We start from the raw sequence: 27,946 nt of genomic DNA, 5'->3' as shown, positions 1-27,946 counted from the left end.
CTTAACCGATTCAGTGTCTGGTCTCAGCTGGTTCAGTGCAGTTCAGCAGGCTAAATGCTACGCTAGCAGATGCTCAATGGGCTGTTTGATAGAGTATTACGACACTGAGGGCCTCGTCATCCAGTGATGCCTTGAAGAAGCAGAGACATTAAAGTTAATGAGCTTCTTTGTGTGTGCATTTCTATGTTTGTGTTCCAATAATCACACGAGCATTCTGGGTAGAATAAAGCCATGTATTGGCCCAATGCATTCTACATGGTGTGAACTTAAACTACAGCTCTGGTCTTAGCTGGTTCAGTGTCTGGTCTTAGCTGATTCAGTGTCGGGTCTTAGCTGATTCAGTGTCGGGTCTTAGCTGATTCAGTGTCTGTTCTTAACTGATTCAGTGTCGGGTCTTAGCTGATTCAGTGTCTGTTCTTAACTGATTCAGTGTCTGGTCTTAACTGATTCAGTTACTGGTCTTAACTGGTTCAGTGTCTGGTCTTAACTGATTCAGTGTCTGGTCTTAACTGGTTCAGTGTCTGGTCTTAACTGATTCAGTGTCTGGTCTTAACTGGTTCAGTGTCTGGTCTTAACTGGTTCAGTGTCTGGTCTTAACTGATTCAGTGTCTGGTCTTAACTGATTCAGTGTCTGGTCTTAACCGGTTCAGTGTCTGGTCTTAACTGATTCAATGTCTGTTCTTAACTGATTCAGTGTCTGGTCTTAACTGATTCAGTGTCTGGTCTTAACCGGTTCAGTGTCTGGTCTTAACTGATTCAATGTCTGTTCTTAACTGATTCAGTGTCTGTTCTTAACTGATTCAGTGTCTGTTCTCAGCTGGTTCAGTGCAGTGCAGCAGGCTAAATGCTACCGCTAGCAGATGCTCAATGGGGCGTTTGATGAGTATTACGACACTGAGGGCCTCGTCATCCAGTGAAGCCTTGAGGCATTAAAGTTAATGAGCTTCTTTGTGTGCGTGTGTGTGCGTGTGCGTGTGTGTGTGTGTGTGTGTGTGTGTGCCAGGTCAGGAGTTTAGCCGCCGTGGGAGCCCCACTGATTGGCCGCAATGCCCTTGGAAAACATTCAAGTGTACCGGCCACCGTGGAGTCCAAGGAGCTCTGAGAGATTACAGAGAGTCTCTTTACAAGGCCGGCATATAGTACAGCGGCTTAGCTCTCATATTATGAGGAATTGTGCACTTTTTGAAGAAAGCATGACATTTCTACCATAGTTAGTACATACCATAAGGTTTATTTTCAGATGTGGAGGGAAGTCAGATTTGACCCCAGAGGCCCGGGAGAGGTCAAATTCAAGATGGCCGCCAGGCCACTGTGTCTAATGTTTAAACACGCTTAATTTTAGAACCAAACAGAGTAGAAAAACACTTTAGGTGTCCTTTCCAACTAAGTTAGGGATGCCCATTCATTTGGTGATACTTTTGAGATCGCCAGAATTCAAGAAAATGCATTTAGGTCAAGGTCTATGTAAAAGATTTACCTCAGAAAATTTCATTTTATTTATGAACTCTGTATTTATGAAAAAAAAACGTTTTTATTGCCCTGCATTATTCAGTTATTAGTTATTATTTACTGGGTGGTTATTTTATTTTATTTATTCCTGCTAAGCACAGAGTTATCAGCAGATGGCCCTCTAGGGCACCAGTAGCTACGGTTACCAGTAGTAACGCCAACACTCCGTGATAGTGCAGTATGCACGAGACAGAGAGCACTTCTGATGAAATATCAACAGGTAAATATAACAAGTAAACTGACTTACTATGAACAGACAATATTAGTACACTTGAGTAAAGCCTTAGTTCCTAACTGTAACATGCAAAGACATTGAATTTGATTATAGCCGGGAATGAGGATCACTAAAGAGTTTGAGGAACAGGCAATAGAGCAACAGCATGGAGTTAGTGACACTGGACACAATCACCATGACCAACACCCTGGTGTGCAAGCAGCATTCCTGAAGGAGGTTAAGGCACTTGTGACAGTGCTGGAAGAGATGGGGAATCCTTTTCTAGAACACAGCCAAGACCTACTAGTCATTGACACAAGGGACATCATGGACACCCAAGTGGCTGAAACTGTGAGAAGGATCGAGACCCTTGGTGAGGAGCAGTACAGCAAGTTTGTGACAGAAAGGCTAGAACAGTGTACAACACCTGTCACGCAGACACTTCGAAAGAACAAGTTGCCACTGTTCAGTAGGCCACCTGTCAAAATAAAGTCAAAAGACAAGACACACCTTGCAGCACTGAAGAGTGACTGTGGTCTCTTTTCAATGCTGTACATCTCCTGTCAAACACGAGATGGAGACATAAAAAAATTATTCTCCCATGAAAACCAGGCAGCCCCACCAGCTCTGTCAACTGGAGGAAAACTTCGGATTGGGGTTAAAGCAGATCTACTTCGCTGCCTGGAGTCAGATCTGCTCGAAAACAAGAGTGTGCCTGTAGCTGATGCAGTAATTATTGATGGTGCAGCGGTGGTTCAAATGCTAAATCCTAGCACATCAAGAACATTTGAAGAGTATGGAGAAACAGTGTTTGCACCATACATCTCTGCTCAACATCAGAAAAGCACCCGCGTTGACCTTGTCTGGGATGTATATCTACCTGCCAGCCTGAAAGCCTCAACCAGACAGAAGAGGGGAAAGGGCACCAGGAAAAGGGTGGCTCCTCCTACTGTGATGCCTAAGAACTGGAAGGACTTCCTTCGATGCGATGAGAACAAAACGGAGTTGTTTTCTTTCCTGTCACACAAAGCTGTTCATCTACCTCTACCACAGGGCAAGGAACTGTATGCAACAGTTGGAACTGGAGTCCTCTGCTCTCCCGCTGAGTTATGCTTGGCCTGCCTTGCCCCATGTTCACAAGAGGAGGCAGACACTCATCTACTTCTGCATGTGGCAGATGCTGTGCAGAAGGGGTGTAAGAAGGTGACCATATGTACCGTTGATACCGATGTGGTGGTACTGGCTGTGGCTTCATTTAGTAAAATAGCTCCTGATGAGCTGTGGGTTGCCTTTGGTGTCGGGTCAAGCTTTAGGTACATAGCTGTTCACCAAATGGTTGCCAAAATGAGTCCCATACAGTGCCAGACTCTCCCAGTCTTTCATGCTTTCACTGGGTGTGACACTGTCTCTACATTCGCTGGCCGAGGAAAGAAGACTGCCTGGGAGACTTGGAAGTCTTTCCCAGAGGTCAATGATGCTTTCAATGAACTCCTGTGCATGCCAGGTGAGGTCAGTGAAGAGTCAAAATTACTGCTAGAAAGATTTGTGGTGCTAATGTATGACCGAACCAGTGAGAGCACGGAGGTGAATGATGCCAGGAAACAGCTCTTCACACAGAAGTCCAGAACTTTAGAAAACATTCCTCCAACCCATGCAGCCCTCAAAGAGTACATCAAGCGCACTTGCTACCAGGCCAACTGTTGGAACCAGGCACTGGTCCTGGATCCAAAGATGCCCGAGCCATCTGACTGGGGCTGGACAAAGGAAAGAACTGGTTGGCAGCCACTCTGGACCACTCTCCCTGAAGCCTCAAAATCGTGTCATGAATTGATCCGCTGTCGTTGTGAGAAAGGGTGCACTGGACGGTGCAAGTGTGCCAAAGCTGCACTTAAGTGCACTGATCTGTGCTTTTGTTCTGGAGATTGTTAAGATTTTGATAGTTGTTAGTTGATAGTTCTTACAATTTGCAAACCAGTGAGAGACAGGGAAAAAAAGAAAAAGAAAAAAGAGAAATCTCTATTTTTTTTACATCTCAACTGTTAAATGGAGCGTTCTTCTGGTGACCTTTGATAGGAACATGGAGAAGGTTCCGGGCGATTACACCGTCATAAAGAGCCGCGCTCTCATGAATGTCAGATACAGCACATTTGGCGTACGTTTGTATGCATGTCGGTTTTTTCGCAGGCTGGGTTGCAAATTATTACAGTCTGTCGGTAAGCCACTCATACACACGCACACACGCACGCACTCACAGGTTTGTTGGTCTCGTCCATTATCCACATCATTACACATGGAATGTCCACATTTTGGTATTGTTCTCCACATAGCAGGTTATCAACATCACACATGCAGACACTCATACTGTACTTGACATTGACATACTGTACGCACATACTGTACCCTTATGGAAGTAGAGAACATAGGATGCTTATTGGAAACACCCTCTAAATAGACTGGGAGTGTGGGGACGTCCCTTGGCTGGGTGTGTGCTGGCTTCGATTCACATGTAATTGCGCATTGATCATGCAAAATACATGTTATTGTCTTTCTGTCTATATGTTCGACCCATTAGGGTTAGTGACTTGGACTGGGGATCAGAAGGTCATGACAGGGTTTTTCCTGCATAGAGAATTATGAGGCGGCCGCCTCCGTCATATTTCTTGCCACCTCCAGCACTCGACAAAACTCTGACGGTAGTATTTTCTACAAGCGTTGCACTCAGTGGATTTCTGTAATTTCTGAAATTGCGGCATTGCGCATGAAATTGCGGCATTGCGCCGACGTGGTGGCAGGGGCGCTGTTTTGCAAATAAGTTAGCTTTCGTGTTTGCTAGCGAAACAGCTGATAGTTGATGTTGACTGCTCAAGGAGAATACATATTTGAAAGTACAGAATGCCTGAGAGCCTTATATTGTATTATATTACATTATATTTTGATTGGTCATCTGGTGCCTGAATATTGTGTTCTCCTTTACATAAATAATGACATTTCCACCATAAATTGATGCATATACATTCACCAGAATGCAAGAAATTAAGTGTTTGATGCTCGTTTAAGGACCCCCAGACAGCCCCGCTTCATGGGTCCCCCTGATGTCAAACGCCTCTGATACCACCTCCGCCTCCTTTTGATCCAGGAAAAGCCCTGCATGAGTTCAAATCCCACCTGGGAACACCACCACTAGTGTGTCCTTGAGTAAGGCACTTAGCCCGAGTTTCCTCCAGGGAGACTGTCCCTGTAACCACTAATTGTAAGTCGCTTTGGATAAAAGCGTCTGCTAAATGGTAAAAAATGTTTAAATGTAAATTCATAATTCATAACTGGATCCATTCAGCATGATGAAGTGACAGTGAGCAGGTGTTAATTGCACCTCGGGACGTGACTTGGAGAAAAAAATAAAATAAGAAATATAAACTGCCGGTTGTCATGAAAATGCTTCAGACTTTGTGTGATTTTGAAATTGTAACAAGGCCGTTATGTTAAAACCAGACATTTAGGAAAAGGTCAGGGAAGGAGGAGGGCATGGGTGACACGGTGACAGTTATTTTATTAGTGTCACATCGAGTCTGTGGACGTCCGATCGGTATGACTAATGTTAAATATACGCAATGGTCTGACGGCTTTAGTACCCCAACAAATTGTGCCCTCAAGAAATGAAATTCCAGGCTTGGTGCGTGCGTAGGTTGAGATGACTCAGCAGTGTGTGTGTGTGTGTGTGTGTGTGTGTGTGTGTGTGTGTGTTACCTGCTGGTGAGTGTGTAGTTCTGTTGTTTCAGGAAGATCTCTCTGTGCTGGATCTGAATGACCTCTCTGGACAGATCCTCTGGTTTCCTGTTGAGGACAACAAAACAAGACGGTTGGCACAAACTGGATTGTGTATGCCCACACCCACACACCCACACACACACACACACACACGCACGCAAAATTAGACACCGCCTGCAAGTACTAGTAAAACACAAACAGCGCATGAAATTCAATAGAGCGGCAGTGGAGGGAGAGGGAGAAGGGGGGAAACGGGGGCATTTCCATATTCTTTTATCAAACAAGCTGTGGGGGAGCGAGGGAATAAAATGCCATGGAAGAGAGTGAAAGATGGAAAGAGAGCAGGGGGCTAAATAGCGGAGGAATCAAGACTCCGACCCAAAGCGAACCAACTCCAGAGGAGTGGCAGCAGTATGACACACAGCCACGCACGGCCACACACACACACAGAGAGAAGAGGAGAAGCATCGATTGGCACATGGAGGGGCGACTTCATGGGATCACTATTACGGGGTAATCAAAAAAGAACAGACTGAGATAGGCCTACGCTCTGCCACACACACGCATACACACACACACACACAGACACTGCCACAGACACTGCCACACACACACACGCTGCCACCCACGCTGCCACACACAGGTACATACACACAGACAGACACTGCTGCACGCACACACACACAGATATAGACACAGACACAGACACAGACCACAGACAGACACACACACACACACACACACACACACACACACCTCAGCACAGTAGCAGATAAACAATTATAGACCATTTTTCATTGACTGTCCATTCTCTTTGGAGGATTCAATAAAACGTTATTAATTGCCGTGTCTCAGCTTTGAAGACCCTGGTGATAAGAGGAAGCCCAACCCTGTGTCGACAGAAATGTCCTGATAAGCTTCAGAGAGAGCCTCAACAGGAGAGAAAGGTAGAGAGAGAGAGAGAGAGAGAGAGAGAGAGAGAGAGAGAGAGAGAGAGAGAAAGAAAGAGAGGATGAGGTCTAATTAGCTCACAAAACCTGACATCAGACGCCGGGTCTGGTTTTACTGAGAGAACACACACAGTTAAACTGCTTTTATCCGATCCTCAGGCTTACCTGAGAACTACAGCTAGCTCAATTAGCCGCCGCTTTGAGTCTTAAAACCATTCCTCGGGCTACGCAAAACTTTTCAAAGAAAATGTGTTTTTCAGCAACTTCAAACATCTTCCTTCTTCAGTGATCCGTTTCTCAGCGAGCGGGGCGAAATAATTACAACAATATTACTTCGCAGATCCGGGGGGGGGGCGGGGGGGTTAACAGTTTATAACTCAAACATTTATCATTGTTGGGTTCAGAGCAGTAGTCGCACAAGCAACGATCGGCCAAGCTCCGGTGTGTATGGATATTTCTGTTCCAGTCCAGAACGTATAACACCAGAGGGGTAAGTCTACATCGTGACGCCAGCCAACAATAATCAGGATTACACAAACATGGCTTGTTTCAATTAGCCCAACATCTGAATTCAAGCTTTGTCAATAGTCATGAAGGTGACCACTGATCCAACACCTGCTGCTAATTCAGCCCAGACTTACAGTAGTGGAGGAGAGGAGATAACTGCAGGGACACAGCACACGTCCATATTGTAACAGTGTGCAGGTTGAGAGGTTCAGGATCCGTTGCAATAGCGATTTATCTGGCTGAGGTGAGCCACCTTTGTAACACCATATTCCGAGCCATCCCAAGGGGACGGTAACACCCTTATCCTTTTTTTGTGACATTGTGACATAGTTCCCTGATCAACAGAGTTTAAGACCTCAGAATGAAATGTGCCACACACACACACCTCTGTACAGTAGCAGATATTGTTTTTGCACATTCTCTTTTCACATATAAAAAATAAAAAATAAAAAAAACTATTATTTGACTGTCCATTCCCTTTGGAGGATTCAAATAAAACGTTATTAATTGCCGTGTCTCAGCTTTGAAGACCCTGGTGATAAGAGGAAGCCCAACCCTGTGTCGACAGAAATGTCCTGATAAGCTTCAGAGAGAGCCTCAACAGGAGAGAAAGGTAGAGAGAGAGAGAGGTAGAGAAAGAGAGAAAATAAGAAAGAAAGAGAGGATGAGGTCTAATTAGCTCACAAAACCTGACATCAGACGCCGGTTTGGTTTTATCAAGAGAACACAGTTAAACTGCTTTTATCCGATCCTTAGGCATCCATGAACAAGCTAGTGCTAGCACAATTAGCCGCCACGTTGAGTCTTAAAACTATTCCTTGGGCTATGAAAAACTTTTCGAATAAAATGTGTTTTCAGCAACTTTAAACATCTTCCTTGTTCAGTGATCCATTTCTTAGAGAGTGGGGCTAATTATAACAACATTACTTCACAGTTCTAGGGGGGGGCAAGGTTAGCCGTTTAGAATTCAAACATTTATCAATGTTGGTATCGGAGCAAAGAAAAACGATTGGTCAAGCTTGGCGTATATGGATGTTTCCGCTCCGGCTCCTTCCCTGAAGACGGCCCACCGCTCACACTACTGGGTGACTTCAACATCCAGTCAGAGAAGCTTCTCTCATCGGGGGAGTACATCCAACCTGTCCAACTCTCCTCCGACTCACAAGACGGGCAATCAGCTCCACCTCGTCTTCACCAGATCCTCCCTTACCTCCAATCTTACTGTTACCCCCCCCTTCCAGTTTCTGATCATCATTTTGTGTCCTTCTCCCTTCCCTTCAAATCCACCCCCTCCCAGTCACTCTCTACCCACACTGTATCTTCTCGTCACAACCTGCCTACCCTCTCCCCCACCGCTCTCTCTTCCTCTGTCTTGTCCTCCCTACCCTCTGTTGAATCCTTCTCCCTTCTATCTACTGACTCAGCCTCCTCCACCCTCCTGTCCACTCTTTCCTCATCCTTCGACTCTCTGTCCACTGACCTCGAGGCCAGCACGATCCTCACCACGTGCCCCTTGGCTCTCTGATACCCTGCAAGCTTGTAGAATAGGGCTCCGTCCGGCTGAAAGGAAATAGAGGAAAAGTGGCCCCTCTGATGACCTAAATCCTTATCTCTGTCTCCTCCTCAACAGCACCTCATCTGCATCAGCTGCTAAAGCTTCCTACTGCCATTCCAAAATCCAATCCTCTGCCTCTGACTCAAGGAAATTGTTCTCCACATTTTCCACCCTCCTCAACCCACCTCCTCTCCCTCCTCCCTGTCTGTGGATGACTTTGTCACTTACTTTGAAAAGAACGTTGATGACATTAGCAGCTCCTTCTCTCCACCTCTCACCAACACTGCTGCCACCCCTCCCAAACCCACTTCGCTACTCTCAGTCTCTGGCTAATCAGCTCTTTCCCCTGATGATATTCTAAAACTGGTCACATCTAAGGGCAACCACCTGCCTTCTCCAATCCATTTCCAAAGACCTCCTTCCTCCAACGTAATCAATTCCTCTCTGTCCACAGGATCTGTCCCGACTGCCCTTAAAATAACCTCTTCTCAAGAAATCAACTCTTGACCCGTCGTCTTCTGTCCAAAAATACAAGCGGGTACCCCTTCTCTCCTTCTTATCGATTATGTTCAACCTCCCCAAATTCTCCCATGTTACCCCTCACCTCCACTGGCTCCCGATAGCAGCTCACATCAGATTCAAGACCCTGGTGCTCGCCTACCGGGCGGCAAAGGGAGCGGCCCCTTCCTACCTGCAAATAATGGTCACCCCCCCAAACACCAGTCCATTCACTGCGCTCTTCCACCTCTGCTGGTCGACTGGTACCACTGTCTCTACGCGGATGCAGCAGTCTCGCTACTCGGTCACGACTCTACACTGTTCTGGCAACCCGCTGGTGGAACGAGCTTCCCACTGCTGTCAGGATTGCAGAATCACTGGACTCACAGAATCACTAACCCTAACCCTGTCTTACACCATAAACTGAAGACCCATCTCTTCAGGCTACACCTTAACTGTCCCTCCTGAGCCATCTACTTTCTCTCTACCCCCCTGTACAGTTTCTCTACTGTAAAAAAAGAATACAAATTAAAATCTTCCTTCTTCTAGCACGACGACTGCCAATGGCCTCTGGCCTGAGCATAGATAATTTTTCTCCTGCTACGACTGGCGGATAGATGACTCACTTACTTAGTCAAATGTACTCGCTTTGGATAAAGGCGTCTGCTAAATGCCACAAATGTAAATGTACATGTAACACCAGAGGGCTAAGCCCACGTCCGGACGACAGCCAACAATAATCAGGATTACTCAAACATGGCTTGTTTCAATTAGCCCAACATTTGAATTCAAGCTTTGTCAATAGTCATGAAGGAAGGTCACTACTGATCCAACACCTGCTGCTAATTCAGCCCAGACTTACAGTAGTGGAGGAGTGGAGATAACTGCAGGGACACAGCACACGTCCATATTGTAACAGCGTGCAGGTCGAGAGGTTCAGGATCCGTTCAGGACACACGTGTACACACACACACTCTAAGTTGGCAGTATTAGCCAGTGTACCACAATGAAATTTGCTACACACACATGCACACGTTTGGCATTGTCAGCCAGTGTACCATAATGAAACTTGCTACACACACACACATAGGTGGCATTATTAGCCAGTGTAGCAGAATGAAACGTGCCACACACACACACACACACGGTTGGCGACACTAGCCAGGATAGCAGAATGAAATTTGCTGCAGTACCATCTGTGCCTACCTGTCGGATTCAGACAGCCCCCCGACAACAACTCATCTAATCGCCGTGACAACCATCTCAACTCTTCTCTCAAACTACAATATCGCCACTTCTCAATTTCAGCCCCTACTGTGGATTTCACTCAATCCCTGAGCACACACACTCTCCTCACATGAACCCAGTGCTACACACACACACACTCTCCTCACATGAACCCAGTGCTACAAGGTCTTACTGTAATAAGGAGAAGAGGACAGACATCGACCAGCTTCTCATGTTCTCCTATTCGATCTGCCGCCTACCTTTCCACTTCATTGAAACGGAAAAAGAGTTTTATTAACCCCTTTAGGAAATTGAAGAGGTGCTCCACTCAACTATTTAAATTGCAGAGCCCCACATAACCATATATATACATATTGTATATCCCTACTGTTTGGCTCTGGGAAAATGCAGGGGGGACTGCACTGCCTACACAGGGGAAGGGACCGCTAATATACTGCAGTATATATAATTGGATGGCGATTCCACGGATTCCAAGGATCTCACAGAGAGGTTAACTCATCCTAATAGATAAAGCGAGAGGGCTTCGTCAGAGTGGGCATTTCTTTTTCGCCTTTTTTTTTCATCTTGTTTGAGGCTTACAGCCAATAATGAAGTGAACTGCCCTCTCACGCTGACACCCATCACATATCAAATAGACTGCGGTTTCAGAGATGGTTGATATGGTCTGTGTGTGTGTGTGTGTGTGCGCGTGCGTGTGCGTGCATGTGCTTCATTTAACATTCGCTTTAGATGATGGGCTCAGTTACTCAGGAGAGAAAAATGATTCTGTGTGTGTGAGTGTGTGAGTGTGAGTGTGTGTGAGTGTGTGTGTGCGACAGACAGACGAGGTGCGGCGTTGGTAACGTGTCTGATGTGCCTCGCTGCTCATATGGCGACATGCAATCATTCTCTCATTACAGGCGCTCAGAGGGTGCGCGCTGGCTCACGTTGGTAATAACACGGCCAGGACACCCCGGCGCCAGGCTCCGCTAACAGCTCATTGGCCGGGGTCTCGTCTTGATCTAATCCTGTCTTCTCTCCTCTTTTTTCCCTCCCACACACACACGCACCTCCAGCCTCTTCTAAATGTACACACACTCCATAGGCGACGTCGTGCTCCTGTTGTTTACGAGAGCGGGAGAGAGACCAGAGACCATGAATACGAGAGCAGTGATTCTCATCACCACAGCTCCCCCTGGTGTCGCTCCAGGGTGTTACACAGAGGAAGGGCGGCGATCACTGTTTCGACGAAGTCTACCGAACTCACGTGAGAACTGGAGAAGGGAACGTTTCAGGAAGACTTTAGGTACTTCAGGGTTAAATACATTTCACCATGGGTCATAGAACATATGGGGGCATAAACACAGAGATACACACACACAGTGTCCATTCTGTCTCTTCTGGACCAACAGAGTGCGCGCGCGCACGCACGCACGCACGCACGCACGCACACACACACACACACACACACACACACACACACCGTATGTTGAGTCCAGTAGCCTGGCCCAGGTTCTCCCAGGCCTGTAGTTTCTGGGACAGCTTCTGCAGGAGAGGAACAGACCAACAGGCAGAGGTCAGAGGTCAAACATCATGAAGAGCCAGGTTCACTAAACCGCCGCACTTAAGACATCTCTTTGCCTGACCTGTGAATGTGTGTGTGTGTGTGTGTACCTCTCAGCTATCATACATTACACACACACGCACGCACGCACACACACCTCCTTCTCCAAATCCATGTTGATCATGTCTTCGTTGTTCTTCTCCATCCTCTCCAGCTTCCTCCTCAGCCCCTCAACCTCCTCCTTTAGCAGGCTGTTGTTCTCCCTCGTCTCTCTGGGCCACACAACAAGGGGAGAGGAGGGGGGAGGAGAGTAGACAAGATTAGAAAAAGAGCCTAATTTATTTCATGGAGTAACCATTCTGTCTGTGTCCATTCTGTCTCTGTGTCCATTCTGTCTCTTCTGGACCAACAGTGCAACATAGTCTTATGATGCTCAGACAGAGTTGTATAATTCTATTGTATAAATATATTCCTAAATTTCGTTGTTTGGTACCTGTACTGTAACAATGACAAATAAAGTCTATCTATCTATCTATCTATCTATCTATAAACTAGATAAAGCTGCTAAGATCTCTGAACTTTGCACTATGCCTTTTACCTGCTAGTCTAGGCCTTCTACCTGCTAGTCTAGGCCTTCTATCTGCTAGTCTAGACCTTCTATCTGCTAGTCTAGACCTTCTACCTGCTAGTCTAGACCTTCTATCTGCTAGTCTAGTAGGGCTGCAACTAACGATTATTTTGGTAGTCGACTAATCTGTCGATTATTTTTTCGGTTAGTCTCGATTAGTCGTGTGGCTTTTCGCTGCGCGTAAATGGCGACGCAGAAGCATAAATCCGGCTTAACTAGCTATCTAACCTAACGTTACGCCAAGCTACAGCTGCTCACAGAGCTAGTTGACTGGCTAGCTAGCATTGCTGGCTAGACTACAGACAGCTCACGTTAGTAGGCTACGCTTGGCGCTGTTTATCTTACAGACAGCTCGCTGGTGGACTCAACATAATTGAAATAGCATTCACTTATCAAGCATCATTCATGATCATCCACCATGACTACCTGGTATTTTAATAGCGACCACCCTCTCACTTCATTTCATCTCGCGTTCTCCTGGCTTCAACATGGAAAACCCCTGCTACGTAACGTTACATACAAGCGCCTCTGTCTGTCACATGCGTGCCACAGGGCAAATAAATTAATAGCACAAACGCTCATAGCATGTACAGCCCTGTCCATGAGACGTTGTTTTCCAACATGTAACAGTAAAGCTAACATAAACATTACGACCCTAACAATATAACGTTAGCCAGTTGGCTAACAACGTTAGCTAAAACTTACCCAGCTGATTCTTGCATGGCTCCCGTTTAAAAAAAAAAAAAAAAAACGTTTTTTTTAAATATATTTGTTTTATGCGATTAGTCGACATCAACATTTCACGTCGACGAATTTTCGTAGTCGATTAGTCGCGGCTAATCGACTAACCGTTGCAGCCCTATAGTCTAGGGGCCGGTTTCAGAGACAAGGCTTAAGCCTAGTCCTGGACTAAATCACACTTTCAATGTAAAATCTCCATTGAAGATGTTTTTTTGTCTAGGACTAGGCTTAAGCCTTGTCTGTGAAACCGGCCCCAAACCTTCTATCTGCTAGTCTAGACCTTCTACCTGCTAGTCTAGACCTTCTACCTGCTAGTCTAGGCCTTCTACTAGGGATGCACCGAAATGAAAATTCTTGGCCGAGGCCGAAGCCGAATTTAAGGAAACACTTGGCCGAATACCGAATGTGTATCGGCAGTTTTTAATTTTATCATTGCATAAACTAAATACATTTTGCTTTTTATTCATGCTTCTCAAAGAAAGAAATTGAGATTGAAAAAAAAGAACTTTTATATATAACTTATTATAACTAATTATCGTGGGATTTAATCTCTACTGCTTTCCAGGGTTCAAGTTAATGATATTCATGATTTGTCTCTACATAGGCTTCAGAAAGTATTTAGACCCCTTCACTTTTTTCACATTTTTGAATAGATTTGCCATCAATCCACACACAGTACCCCATAATCTAAGTAAAAACGTTTTTTAATGTTTGCAAATGTATTAAAATGTAAATACAGAAATACCTCATGTACATAAGTATTCAGACCCTTTGTCACTCTTAAAATTAGGTCAAATGCTAAATGTCTTCAACAAGTCATTCAACAAGTTGAATTGAGTCCACCTGAGTGTAAGGATAATAGTTCATGTTATTTCAGAATGAATATCTTTTGTTTTTATAGTCTCTGGTTTGCATAGAAACCACCGCATGATACAGCTGCATGTCATAAACTCGTGTAGAACAGCTGGGAGTCCGAATATGTTTTCAACAAGGCAACAACTCTGCTTCTCACTCCAATTTTAAATTGAGCTACGACTGCTAAGCTAACTAGCTAGATGAGTGTAAGGTTGCGTTCGTAAAGTCGCTCTGAGAGCGCTGGAGCGCACACTGGGCCCGACGTCATAGAGAAACCGAGTCATTTGATTGGACGAGAGGCATTCCACGAGTGCTGATCGGATTTCCTGAGTGAATTTACGAACGCAGCCAGTTTTGAAAGCGCGTCGCCTCGCGCCGCGCGCCTGTTGAGAGTTATATTTAATTGTATTGCGTCATCAAAACACGGCCACTATTCGGTGGTAAACATTCGGTGTTTTCACACATTCGGCCGAATACCAAATGTGCTTTATTTTGCGATATTCGGCCGAATACATTCGGTGGCCGAATGTTCGGTGCATCCCTACCTTCTACCTGCTAGTCTAGACCTTCTACCTGCTAGGCTAGACCTTCTACCTGCTAGTCTAGACCTTCTACCTGCTAGTCTAGACCTTCTACCTGCTAGTCTAGGCCTTCTACCTGCTAGTCTAGGCCTTCTACCTGCTAGTCTAGACCTTCTACCTGCTAGTCTAGACCTTCTACCTGCTAGTCTAGACCTTCTACCTGCTAGTCTAGACCTTCTACCTGCTAGTCTAGGCCTTCTATCTGCTAGTCTAGGCCTTCTATCTGCTAGTCTAGGCCTTCTATCTGCTAGTTTAGACCTTCTATCTGCTAGTCTAGACCTTCTATCTGCTAGTCTAGACCTTCTACCTGCTAGTCTAGACCTTCTACCTGCTAGTCTAGACCTTCTATCTGCTAGTCTAGACCTTCTACCTGCTAGTCAGACCTTCTACCTGCTAGTCTAGACCTTCTATCTGCTAGTCTAGACCTTCTATCTGCTAGTCTAGACCTTCTACCTGCTAGTCTAGACCTTCTATCTGCTAGTCTAGACCTTCTACCTGCTAGTCAGACCTTCTATCTGCTAGTCTAGGCCTTCTATCTGCTAGTCTAGACCTTCTATCTGCTAGTCTAGACCTTCTATCTGCTAGTCTAGACCTTCTACCTGCTAGTCTAGACCGTCTACCTGCTAGTCTAGACCTTCTACCTGCTAGTCTAGGGGCCGGTTTCACAGACAAGGCTTAAGCCTAGTCCTAGACTAAAAAACATCTTCAATGGAGATTTTACATTGAAAGTGTGATTTAGTCCAGGACTAGGCTTAAGCCTTGTCTCTGAAACCGGCCCTAGGCATTCTACCTGCTAGTCTAGACCTTCTACCTGCTAGTCTAGACCTTCTATCTGCTAGTCTAAGGGCCAGTTTCACAGACAAGGCTTAAGCCTAATCCTGGACTAAAAAGCATCTTCAATGGAGATTTTACATTGAAAGTGTGATTTAGTCCAGGACTAGGCTTAAGCCTTGTCTGTGAAACCGGCCCAAGACCTTCTATCTGCTAGCCTAGACCTTCTACCTGCTAGCCTAGACCTTCTACCTGCTAGTCTAGGCCTTCTACCTGCTAGTCTAGGCCTTCTACCTGCTAGTCTAGACCTTCTACCTGCTAGTCTAGACCTTCTACCTGCTAGTCTAGGCCTTCTACCTGCTAGTCTAGACCTTCTACCTGCTAGTCTAGACCTTCTACCTGCTAGTCTAGACCTTCTACCTGCTAGTCTAGACCTTCTATCTGCTAGTCTAGACCTTCTACCTGCTAGTCTAGACCTTCTACCTGCTAGTCTAGACCTTCTACCTGCTAGTCTAGGCCTTCTACCTGCTAGCCTAGACCTTCTACCTGCTAGTCTAGACCTTCTACCTGCTAGTCAGACCTTCTACCTGCTAGTCTAGACCTTCTACCTGCTAGTCTAGACCTTCTATCTGCTAGTCTAGACCTTCTACCTGCTAGTCTAGACCTTCTATCTGCTAGTCTAGACCTTCTACCTGCTAGTCTAGGGGGCGGTTTCAGAGACAAGGCTTAAGCCTAGTCCTGGACTAAATCACACTTTCAATGTAAAATCTCCATTGAAGATGTTTTTTAGTCTAGGATTAGGCTTAAACCTTGTCTGTGAAACCGGCCCTAGACCTTCTACCTGCTAGTCTAGGGGCCGGTTTCAGAGACAAGGCTTAAGCCTAGTCCTGGACTAAATCACACTTTCAGGGCCGGTTTCACAGACAAGGCTTAAGCCTAGTCCTGGACTAAATCACACTTTCAATGTAAAATCTCCATTGAAGATGCTTTTTAGTCCAGGATTAGGCTTAAGCCTTGTCTGTGAAACTGGCCCTCAATGTAAAATCTCCATTGAAGATGTTTTTTAGTCTAGGATTAGGCTTAAGCCTTGTCTGTGAAACCGGCCCTAGGTCTTCTACCTGCTAGTCTAGACCTTCTACCTGCTAGTCTAGGGGGCGGTTTCAGAGACAAGGCTTAAGCCTAGTCCTGGACTAAATCACACTTTCAATGTAAAATCTCCATTGAAGATGTTTTTTAGTCTAGGATTAGGCTTAAACCTTGTCTGTGAAACCGGCCCTAGACCTTCTACCTGCTAGTCTAGGGGCCGGTTTCAGAGACAAGGCTTAAGCCTAGTCCTGGACTAAATCACACTTTCAATGTAAAATCTCCATTGAAGATGTTTTTTAGTCTAGGATTAGGCTTAAGCCTTGTCTGTGAAACCGGCCCTAGGTCTTCTACCTGCTAGTCTAGGCCTTCTACCTGCTAGACCTGAAAGACAAACTGTTTCCCGCGAGTCGAGCCAATTGGCCAGTGCAGAACCATTGATTCTGGATATCACTGTACAGTCCAGTTAGAATGAGTGTCACACTCTCAAGTCTTGGTGTTGGAACATCATATTGGTGTTGCTAAACTGCCGATAGTATCCTCTCGTCAATAGTGGCATTTGTCATATGCAGGGCTTAAAGTTGGAAAAAATCCTGTGCCTGAAACTTTTTCTTGGGGAGGGGGGTCACAGTTTGAGATATTGGGAGAGCGGGTACAGAAGACAGCTTCTTGTCTCAATGTTTAAATGCATTAATACTATTTTATAGTCAATACAAAATATATGTCTCAATGTTAAAATGCATGAATACTTTAAATGAATGTGCAACAATACTATGTGCAATATGACAACCCTTGTGTACATAAGGTTCAGATATAGGAAAAGTTAGGATATTTATAGCATAGCATAGAGTACAGCACAGTGTTTTATTGTAATGTATAGTAGTATAGTAGATAGTGTACATAGCCTTTATTTATGTAAACCAGCTCTTTTCCCTTTTTTATTTTACCCTTGGCCCTCGTGTTTTTAGTCTTTTTCCAAGCACCAGGGGAGCCCCCCCTCCTAAATTTCGTTGTATGGTACCTGTACTGTATTACAGTTTTTCTCAATTGCTAAAACACATTTCACAAAACTTTCCTCCATTTTCCCAAAACTCTAAACACAACACACTTTTCTAAAGCTACATAAGCAAAACCACACCTTCTCTCTTCAAAACTAAAACTCAAACCTTACCCCTAATCCTAACCCTAACCTTACTGTAACCCTAGCACCTAACCCTAACCCTAGTTTTCCCACATGTATGATAGTCATGCATAAAAATAAATCTGCGCTCCCTGTCTAACGTTATATCTAACATTACATATTTTACATTACAGTAAGGCTGATTTTGCATGATAGTCATGCATTTTTAGATATCTATTTCCCCCCTTTAAATGGCATATGATGTCCGAAATTTTACTAAAGTTCAGCCGTGAAGTTGTTGCACTGTTGTCCTATCGAGTTTTACGTAAATAAAGGTTTGAAAAATGTTACCGTATTCCCACATGTACCGTAACATGTACAATACTGTACTGTATCACAACTCAATGCAAACACTACAGAGGATCCATTACACACAACAATACTCACTGAAAACAATGTTCAGGGTGTGATGTTTTTTTATTTATGGAACTATACCACACACACACACACACACACACACACACACACACACACAACAATCATTTGCAACAAGTGTCTTAAATGTTGAGTCGTTATGTTTAATGAATGAAGCCAGGTGTGTTCATTGTGTTAAAATGTTGCTGACTGTGGCAAGCATTTTGCATCACATGAGCTTTAATTTGAGAATTTGACATTTTGAGCAGAGTTTTTTGCAACTTGTGTTTTAGCAAGACAAAATGTGTTTAGATTTATGAGAAAAGGAGGATTGTGTTTTGTGAATTGTGTCTTTATGTGAAATGTGTTTATGGTTTTGGCAAATGGGAGCTAGTTTTATTAAATGTGTTTAGAGAACTGGTCATTTGGTTTAGAGAATTGGCTTTTGTGTTTTAGCAATTGGGAAAAACTGTAATGACAATAAAGACCATTCATTCATTCATAATACTGTTTTATACTTAATAAAAAATAATAAAAAATAGATGTCTTTAAAAGGCCAAACTGATTGCATCACTTATTAAGCCACTATCACTATAACAATACAGAATAAAATATATACATGTCTTTAAAAGAACAAACTGATTACTTATTAAGCCACTATCACTTATATTCTCCTTCTTGGCACCACGTCCCATAAGGCTTCCCGTCACTACTCAGGGGTTTTCCTGGCTCAAAATGAGGCGGAGGTGGTACCAGTGGTGTTTGACATCGGGGGGGGACCCATGAAGCAGGGCTGTCTGGGGGTCCTTAAACGAGCATCAAACACTTAATTTCTTGCATTCTGGTGAATTGATATGCACCAATTTGTGCCCTTTCGCCATCAATTTATGGTGGAAATGTCATTATATATGTAAAGGAAAAAACAATATTCAGGCACCAGATGGCCATTCAAAATATAATGTAATATAATGCAATATAAGGCTCTCAGGCATTCTGTACTTTCAAATATGTATTCTCCTTGAGCAGTCAACATCAACTATCAGCTGTTTCGCTAGCAAACACGAAAGCTAAGTTATTTGTGAAACAGCGCCCCCGCCACCACGTCGGCGCAATGCCGCAATTGCAGTTTTTTATTTTTTTATTTTATTCTCCCGCGCCGGAAATCCGGCACTGTGCCGGAGTACTTTAAGCCCTGCATATGTATTAGATTAGATTCAATGTTATTGTCATTGCAGAGTACAAGTACCAGACAATGAAATGATGTATATAAAAATAAAAATTTAATTTAAAAAGCTGTATTGAAGAGTGCATATGAATTATGCGCCGATGTCCAATCACATTCAAGAAAGGGCCAGTGAGGGAAGTTCTGGTTAATTCCCGTGGCAGTAGCCTGGAGACAGGACAGCTGGTACCGCCCGAGGACAGCTGGGCCTTGGTGGCCAGAGGGGAAGGAGGTCTGCTTTCAAGCCCCTAGCAGCCAATCAGAAGGGTTCTTACCTGAGATAGGCGTTCTCCTCTCGGAGGTGCTTGAGCTCCTTGTCCATGTCTGGGATCCTGGCCATCTCCGACCTCATGGTCTTCACTATGACACCGTCCTGCTCCTGGAGGGCTAGGCGCCTCTCCAACATCTAGACGGGGAGGGGGAGGGAGGGGGGGGGGGGTTGAGTCAGACAGCATAAAAAGGTAAGAGCAAGCGAGAGAAGAAAGAGAAATAGTGATATAAAGGAGGGCTAGATGCCTCTCCAACATCTAGGCGGGGAGGGAGGGAGGGAGGGGGGGGGGGAGGTCAGACAGCATAAAAAGGTAAGAGCAAGCGAGAGGAGAGAGAAATAGTGATATAAAAGGAGAGAAAGTAAGAGTCAAAGAGATAGCAAAAGGTGGGTGGAGTGAAAATGAGGTGGAGAGTCACTCCACACTCACACGCACGCACGCACACGCACACACACACACACACACACACACACACACACACACACACACACACACCACGGACAGAATAAACGACAAAAAGGAGGAGAGGCGGGTAGCAGAAAGAGGAGCCGAGCCGATCAGCGCAACCCTAACGAGCACTTTAAAACCCACCGCAGAGTACGGGGATGTAAACTAATGACATCACCCTCATTACCACAACAGGACAGCGTTTAAACCCAACAGGTAATTGGCGGTGATTAGACCGTTTCCCACTTTTAATGCTTTCGAATCATGACTGTACTTCAGAATGACACACTGGAGACGGGGATGGAGGGATGACAAAAATGGCATAGTACGTTTAGAGCTGGGAAGAAGAAAAAACTAAAACACACACACGTACTGGAGTAGGGCCTGGCCGGAGGAGGAGGAGGTTGGCGGTCGTGTGTGTTTGATACCGATCCTCATTCCAGTCCGTGTGTCACAGATGTGTGTCGCACTACTGATGTTTACATTTACTACCTTTTGGAACCACTGTCTACTGCACATTGCACATGTCTCCTGATAGAGCTTCTTCTATACTTCTGCACATTAGATACTGTACAAAAACTACCTCACTGCCCATAACAGCATATTGCCCATAACTGTATATACCAGGGGTGGCCAACCCGCGGCTCACCCGCGGCAAACGTTAATGTTAAAACCCTGTCCACGATTCTCGTTCATTCAGGTGGGTTAAACAAACTGTATAAATGCCATAATACTGTTGGTTCAAATGTAAAATATTAATGAACAAGTTCATGTCATGTTCTGTCAGTACAAACATGTTCTAATGTTATTTTAGTGAGTTCGCTAGTTAGCGAACATTAAAGATTACAACAGCTAGTTTACGTATGTCAACAATGTCTCTATTCTCAATAATTTCAGTAATAATTGTACCAAATTGGGGCCAGTAACACTAACTTGTGTGTAAGTAAGTAAAATGTGTGTGCAAGCATGTTTTTGATATTGTCAATCGTCTCACGTTTACTAGGTGTAACACAAATATGCCAGGGGGAAAAAGGAAAATGGACATAGACCTTTTTTGGCCAAAGGGCAGCAGAGAGACAAGTACAGGGACACATGTGAGGTCTACCAAAATCTAGCGTTTTAACAGTGCAGTTAATTTAGAGTTGTGAATAGCTAAATCTGTAATGTTTTGTTTTCTAAGGAGATTGAACCAGTCTGCCTGCTAGGAAAGATGTAGATTACTATCTGCATACTGTAGTTATTCATTACCTTAATGTCATATAAGTCAATTGTATAGAAACAACTCACCAAAATGTACTATTGCACAACTGTTTTTGGGGAAAAAAATCCACCGAGGGGCCATACCTTGGCTTTTGCTGAAATGACACCACTGGTTTCATAGCCTATTGGAAATGTATTGCGTGTGTGTGAGTGAGAGCTTTTGTGAGCCCGCATGTATGATGTGGCTCTTTCTGGTACCCCAAAAACTTTTTGGGGCTCTTAGTCTCCGACTGGTTGGCCACCCCTGGTATATACCTATATGACTATACTGATGTTTATAATACTCCCTCTGCACATACTGTACATAACATAGTTACCTATCACTACCTCTTGTTCTATTCATAACATGCCGTTATATCACTATTTGCACTTCTTCTAATCTAACCTAATTGAATCTACAGTGAGTCTTGACCCCCCCCCCCGGATTCTACCTCCCCCAGCCTCCCCTGGGCCTGACGGATACATCATTTCATATATCTGTATCGGCCCCCTATTCCAACTATTGAACTAATACACTGATGAGCCAAAACATTATGACCACCTGGCCTAATATCCCTAGTATGCTGTTGATCCTCCACGTGCCGCCAAAACAGCACCGCCCGCCGAGACATGGACTCTACAAGACCCCCCTGAGGGTGTCCTGTGGTGTCTGGCACCAGAACATTAGCAGGAGATCCTTCAAGTCCTGGAAGTGTGGGAGTCGGGTCATTTGTGGTTACCTGAATCTTGAACTCGTGGTCAGAGGTGGTGGACTGGGCGGACTGGAGGCTCTGGCAGAGCTGGGACACCTCCTGGTACTTTCTGTAGGGAGGACCAATCAGAGAGGAGGGAATAAGACCAACGCAAATACGCTTGCTGTGTTCACACTGCGCGAGGGTGTTCCGCCGCCGTAGACAGAAGACCCATCTCTTCATGCTACATATTAACTGTCCCTCCTAAAGACCTCCTCATCCCCACTACCCCTCTGTACAGTTTCTCTACTATAACATTAAAAAATATATATATATAAAATGTAAAAGCATTGTAACTGTCAATGGCCCCTGGCCCGAGCATAGATTACCTTTCCTTACGATGACAGATAGACAGAGGATTCACTTACTTAGACACTATTTTATGTGTTTATACTATGTATTTGTTGTAAGTCGCTTTGGATAAAGGTGTCTGCTAAATGCCGTAAATATGAATGTGTGTGTGTGTGTGTGTGAGTGTGTGAGTGTGTGAGTGTGTAAGTGTGTGAGTGTGTGTGTGTGTGTGTGTCATACTTGCGCTGCATGTCCAGCTGCTCCTGCAGAGCCTGGTTGTCCAGGGCCTGTGAGGCGGCGGTGCTGTCCTGGGTCTGGACCTTCTGCCTCAGCTCCCGGACCTCGTCCCTCAGGCCACTGATGGTCTGTGGAGAAACACCCACGTCTGAGCCGACACACACTGGACCAGCGCACTGAATACCTTACATGACACACTCACAAACGTCTCTCTATCTCTCTCTCACAAATCTCTCCCTCCCTCTCTCCTTCTCTCCCTCTCTCTTGTTATTAGTTTTACCCTGCCGCATGCTCCTGGAACAAACTCCCTGAAGAAATCAAACAGGCCCAAACCCTACAAATATTTAAATCTAAACTAAATAACCTTCATGTTTTGCAGCAGTTGTATGAATGAATGAATCGTTTAATGACCACACGACCAAGGTCGGTGGAATTTGTTGTCGGTACAGATGGAAAAGCTCAATACAGCAGTGTCAAATACACTGTCAAATACACACATTACACATGACTATCACAATGGACAATGGACACACATAACCACAAGACAAAATCATAGTCAATATTTACAACTTATAAAGTGCAGTACATCTGGCAGGGTTAGTGCAGTGAGTCAGGTGTTGAGTCCTTCAAAACTGTTTATGAAACAGGATGTTTTGGTGGCCAGGGATCGGTAGCGCCATCCAGAGGGCAACAGTTGAAACAGGTGGTGAGCAGGGTGGGAGGGGTCAGAGATCATTCTATTTGCTCTATTTGTAGTCCGTTTGAGATATGATGATTCAACTGATGGGAGAGGGGTGCCGATGATCTTAGATGATTCTTTGACTATTTTCTGTAGTTTTTTCCTGGGATTTATTGTCCGTGCTGCCGTACCAAACTGTGAGGTTAATGGGGTTTTTTGAGGGGGGGGGCTGTGCCTGAAGTCTATGATGAGTTATTGTGTCTTTGATGAGTTGATGAGCTGGAGGTTGTTATTGAGGCACCAAGTGACTGCTTGAAATGTGTGTGTGAGGTCGGTAGTGTGTGTGTGTGTGTGTGTGTGTGTGTGTGTGTGTGTGTGTGTGTGTACCTGGTTAGCGGTGCCCAGCCTGGCGTCCCTCTCCTCCACCCTCCTGTTCAGGCTGTCCAGGTTCCTGCGGAGCGCCACTTTGGCCTCGGCCTGCTCCGACTGGCTCTTGGTCGACTCCGCCTCCTTGTCTTCCAGGCGCCTGATTCGTCCCAGCAGGTCCTGGTTCCGGTCCACCTCGCGCTGTCAACACAGGGACACCATGCTAAGGCGTCAGCTACGTACTCACAGGGTCCCCGGTTCGATTCCGTACATATCGACATATCCTGCCATGTCATCCCCCCTCTCTCTCACCCATCCTTTCTGTCAGTCTCTACTGTCTCTATCCTCCTCTCTCTCTCTCACCCATCCTTCCTGTCAATCTCTACTGTCTCCATCCTCCTCTTTCTCTCACCCATCCTTCCTGTCAATCTCTACTGTCTCTATCCTCCTCTCTCTCATCCATCCATCCTGTCAATCTCTACTGTCTCTATCCTCCTCTCTCTCACCCATCCTTCCTGTCAATCTCTACTGTCTCTATCCTCCTCTCTCTCACCCATCCTTCCTGTCAATCTCTATTCTCTACTGTCTCTATCCTCCTCTCTCTCACCCATCCTTCCTGTCAATCTCTACTGTCTCTATCCTCCTCTCTCTCATCCATCCATCCTGTCAATCTCTACTGTCTCTATCCTCCTCTCTCTCACCCATCCTTCCTGTCAATCTCTACTGTCTCTATCCTCCTCTCTCTCATCCATCCATCCTGTCAATCTCTACTGTCTCTATCCTCCTCTCTCTCACCCATCCTTCCTGTCAATCTCTACTGTCTCTATCCTCCTCTCTCTCATCCATCCATCCTGTCAATCTCTACTGTCTCTATCCTCCTCTCTCTCACCCATCCTTCCTGTCAATCTCTACTGTCTCTATCCTGCTCTTTCTCTCACCCATCCTTCCTGTCAATCTCTACTGTCTCTATCCTCCTCTCTCTCTCTCTCACCCATCCTTCCTGTCAATCTCTACTGTCTCTATCCTCCTCTCTCTCACCCATCCTTCCTGTCAATCTCTACTGTCTCTATCCTCCTCTTTCTCACCCATCCTTCCTGTCAATCTCTACTGTCTCTCTCTCTCTCACCCATCCTTCCTGTCAATCTCTACTGTCTCTATCCTCCTCTCTCTCACCCATCCTTCCTGTCAATCTCTACTGTCTCTATCCTCCTCTCTCTCTCTCTCTCACCCATCCTTCCTGTCAATCCCTACTGTCTCTATCCTCCTCTCTCTCACCCATCCTTCCTGTCAATCTCTACTGTCTCTATCCTCCTCTCTCTCTCTCTCTCTCTCTCTCACCCATCCTTCCTGTCAATCTCTACTGTCTCTATCCTCCTCTCTCTACACCCATCCTTCCTGTCAATCTCTACTGTCTCCATCCTCCTCTTTCTCTCACCCATCCTTCCTGTCAATCTCTACTGTCTCTATCCTCCTCTCTCTCTCACCCATCCTTCCTGTCAATCTCTACTGTCTCCATCCTCCTCTTTCTCTCACCCATCCTTCCTGTCAATCTCTACTGTCTCTATCCTCCTCTCTCTCTCTCTCACCCATCCTTCCTGCCAATCTCTACTGTCTCCATCCTCCTCTCTCTCTCACCCATCCTTCCTGTCAATCTCTACTGTCTCTATCACAATAAAGCAGAAATGCCCTAAAAATATATGATAAAATAAAATAAAATAAAATAAAAGGGGGGGGCGCATCCTACCTGCCTCCCTTGCAAACACACTCTTAAAAACAACAACACTTTCACTGCGTGCGTGTGTGTGTGTGTGTGTGTGTGTGTGTGTGTGTGTGTGTGTGTGTGTGTGTGTGTGTGTGTGTGTGTGCGCGCGCGTCTACCTCCAGGTCTCGAGCGCTGAGGGTAGCGACCTTCTCCAATTCGATGCGGGCTCGTTTATGGCTCAGCTCCATCTGTTTCTTCTCCTGGTCCATGTGGAGGAACTTGGTCTTCGACTGGACCTTCTCTGCTGCGTCCAACATCTACACAACAATACGCACAGTTAGTGTGTGTATGTGTGTGTGTGTGTGTGTGTGTGTGTGTGTGTGTGTGTGTAGGTCCTATAATTCATAGCAGTTAAGACTCTGAATGCAGCCTTCACCTACAGTGAAACCCAATGCATCCATCACTGTGCATTCTGTCTGAAAAGACCTGGTGCACTCACAGTATACGGTATGGTGATTAAGCAAAGGACACTGACCAGGGTTCCCACACCTTCTGAAACATCACATTCAAGCACCTTTCAAGGACTTTCAAGACTCAATTCCCTCAAATTCAAGGACCCAACACGGCATAGTTTGAGACAGACCTAGAGGAGAATTTATATAATAGGAACTATCCGCTCACAGACAACAATTAAAAAGAGAGGCTTGAATGTGTTAACACTAGATGGTCTCTTAATTAATTAAAATTAAATTAATTTTGCCATTTAGCAATGGTCTCTAGTCTCTTGCCTTCTCTACCACAGCACAGCAAAACAACATATTGTGAAATATGTGTAAAGTTAAGCAATACAGAGACTTATTTACTATTTTTTTAGAGAGAGAGAGAGTTTCACCTTGATCTTTTCTTCTCTGTGAATGGACTGTTGTTACATTGAATGTCAATGCGTAAGTCAATGCTGTATCTGCCTCACAAACAAGCCCCCTGCCTCTCATTGACTATGGGACTCTGGGACTTCCACTCCCCCCCCCCCCCCCACGCCTCTGTTTCTGAACAAATCCCACCTCCTGCCGGTAGATGTACTGTTTGTGCAGGGTCCCCTGGGCCACCTCCCCCCCCAGGTTCTGGGACGTGTCCGGGAGAGAGATGAAGCTGTTGAAGGACTTGAGAGTCGCTAACACGGTGGTGTCGTCCTGCACGTCCATGACTGACCAGGCTGGTAACACACACAGACACACACACACAAGCTGCAATGAGACGAGTGGAGAGAGAGAGAGAGAGAGAGAGAGAGAGAGAGAGAGAGAGAGAGAGAGAGAGAGAGAGAGAGAGAGAGAGAGAGAGAGACAGACAGTGACAGAGAGTGACAGAGAGTGACAGAGAGAGAGAGAGAGAGAGAGAGAGAGAGAGAGAAAGACAGAGAGACTGAGAGAGAGAGAGAGAGAAAGACAGAGAGACAGACAGAGAGACAGAGAGACAGACTGAGAGACTGCTAGCCCGCATGCTAGCCATAGTCTTATACATAGCTAAGCTATAACAGCTGTACATGACAAGATGTCATTGTAAGTCAGTGGGCAACACATATCCTGGACAATGTTATCATGTTTATGTACAGAAACTATGTAACTATATACTATGTTGTTGACAGAGTTAGTCAAAATACCACATGATGCTATCAACGTTAGCTTAGCATAGGGGAGTTTAGTGTCCAGTCAGCTAGACGGGACACATGTTATGTGTTTGTGAGTAAACCTGAACAAATAATAAGAATGCCTACTTTATAGAGATACATTACATAAATAAGTTGTTTAATTTGGGGTTACCTTGACAGTGTACTGTTTGTGTTGACAGCTCTCTCTCTCTCTCTGTTAGTAAACTTGGAACTCCCTCCTTTACTGCGGACGAGATGTGTGAGATGTCGCGAGAATACAAGCCAATTGTGTACGAGATGTGTGAGATATCGCGAGAATACAGACCATAGTGTACTGAAGACAGTCATCCTAGTACAGGCGACGCGCATATTTATATGCAATGTGAATTATCTGTTGTTATCCTGTTGTTGTAACATTCAGGGTGGTCAGAGAAAGTTATATCTGCAGTCCGTGATACATTAACAAGCTCGTAGCTCAATAAATCACCTAATTATTTTAGAAACAAGTTGTTGTTTTGTTTACGGTGCAATACTGCCATCGTCTGGCTAATTTGAGCATTTGAGCATTGCACCCAGTCGGACGACAACTTCACAAATCTACATTTTTTTATTGTTATTTTAAACATGAACATAGTGGGCCTAACAACATTAGGATATCCATTCCATCAGATGTAACTGTTACAATTGAAGTAAGGTAACAAATAATATGATTTGAGAGTGTGTGTTTTTTAGAAAGGATGACCATATCATTATTCATGTTCAACTTCAATTACGCAAAAACAGAAAAACAATACAATTTCTACAAAGGGAAAGAAAATGAAGCCATCCTCTACGTTCTTCATTGTTCTCCTCAATAACACAAAGTCAAAACGATCAGATAATGCAAACACAACAACAAAGGTTCTCCAGTAAGCTGCAAGTATAAACTTTTCAAGACTCACTGACTAATTAAACATTTGTCCCTCGCTGAGGGCAGTGGAGGGGGTCTGGGAGGGAAGGGGAACAGGTGAAAGCACAGTGTAAGATTTATCTAGATTTGCTAGGACTGAACGTGCTGCCAGTTCCTGCACAGGCGTTGATTACCTCTCTCTGGTGAATTTGACCTGTGTGTGTGT

General features: G+C 45.0%; 1 protein-coding gene across 1 annotated transcript in view; it reads right to left on the bottom strand.

Moving 5' to 3' along the window:
* The window catches only part of mad1l1 (mitotic arrest deficient 1 like 1), a 136,156-nt gene extending 109,088 nt beyond the window's left edge, over positions 1-27,068 (bottom strand). The window contains exons 1-10 of the mRNA XM_080523908.1: positions 27,004-27,068; positions 26,248-26,399; positions 25,363-25,503; positions 23,506-23,685; positions 22,443-22,567; positions 21,900-21,981; positions 19,480-19,610; positions 11,947-12,061; positions 11,709-11,770; positions 5,468-5,554 (exon numbers count right to left, since the gene is read on the bottom strand). Coding sequence (XP_080380034.1) covers positions 5,468-5,554; positions 11,709-11,770; positions 11,947-12,061; positions 19,480-19,610; positions 21,900-21,981; positions 22,443-22,567; positions 23,506-23,685; positions 25,363-25,503; positions 26,248-26,388 — 1,064 coding nt within the window. The 5' untranslated portion in view covers positions 26,389-26,399; positions 27,004-27,068. The remainder of the gene's footprint in view (positions 1-5,467; positions 5,555-11,708; positions 11,771-11,946; positions 12,062-19,479; positions 19,611-21,899; positions 21,982-22,442; positions 22,568-23,505; positions 23,686-25,362; positions 25,504-26,247; positions 26,400-27,003) is intronic.
* Positions 27,069-27,946: the final 878 nt, after the last annotated feature.

Source organism: Nansenia antarctica (assembly GCF_963989245.1).
Source record: "Nansenia antarctica genome assembly, chromosome: 2".
Classification (NCBI taxonomy): Eukaryota; Metazoa; Chordata; class Actinopteri; order Argentiniformes; family Microstomatidae; genus Nansenia; species Nansenia antarctica.
Note: the sequence above shows the minus strand (reverse complement) of the source record. Positions and strands in the feature narration are given on the sequence as shown.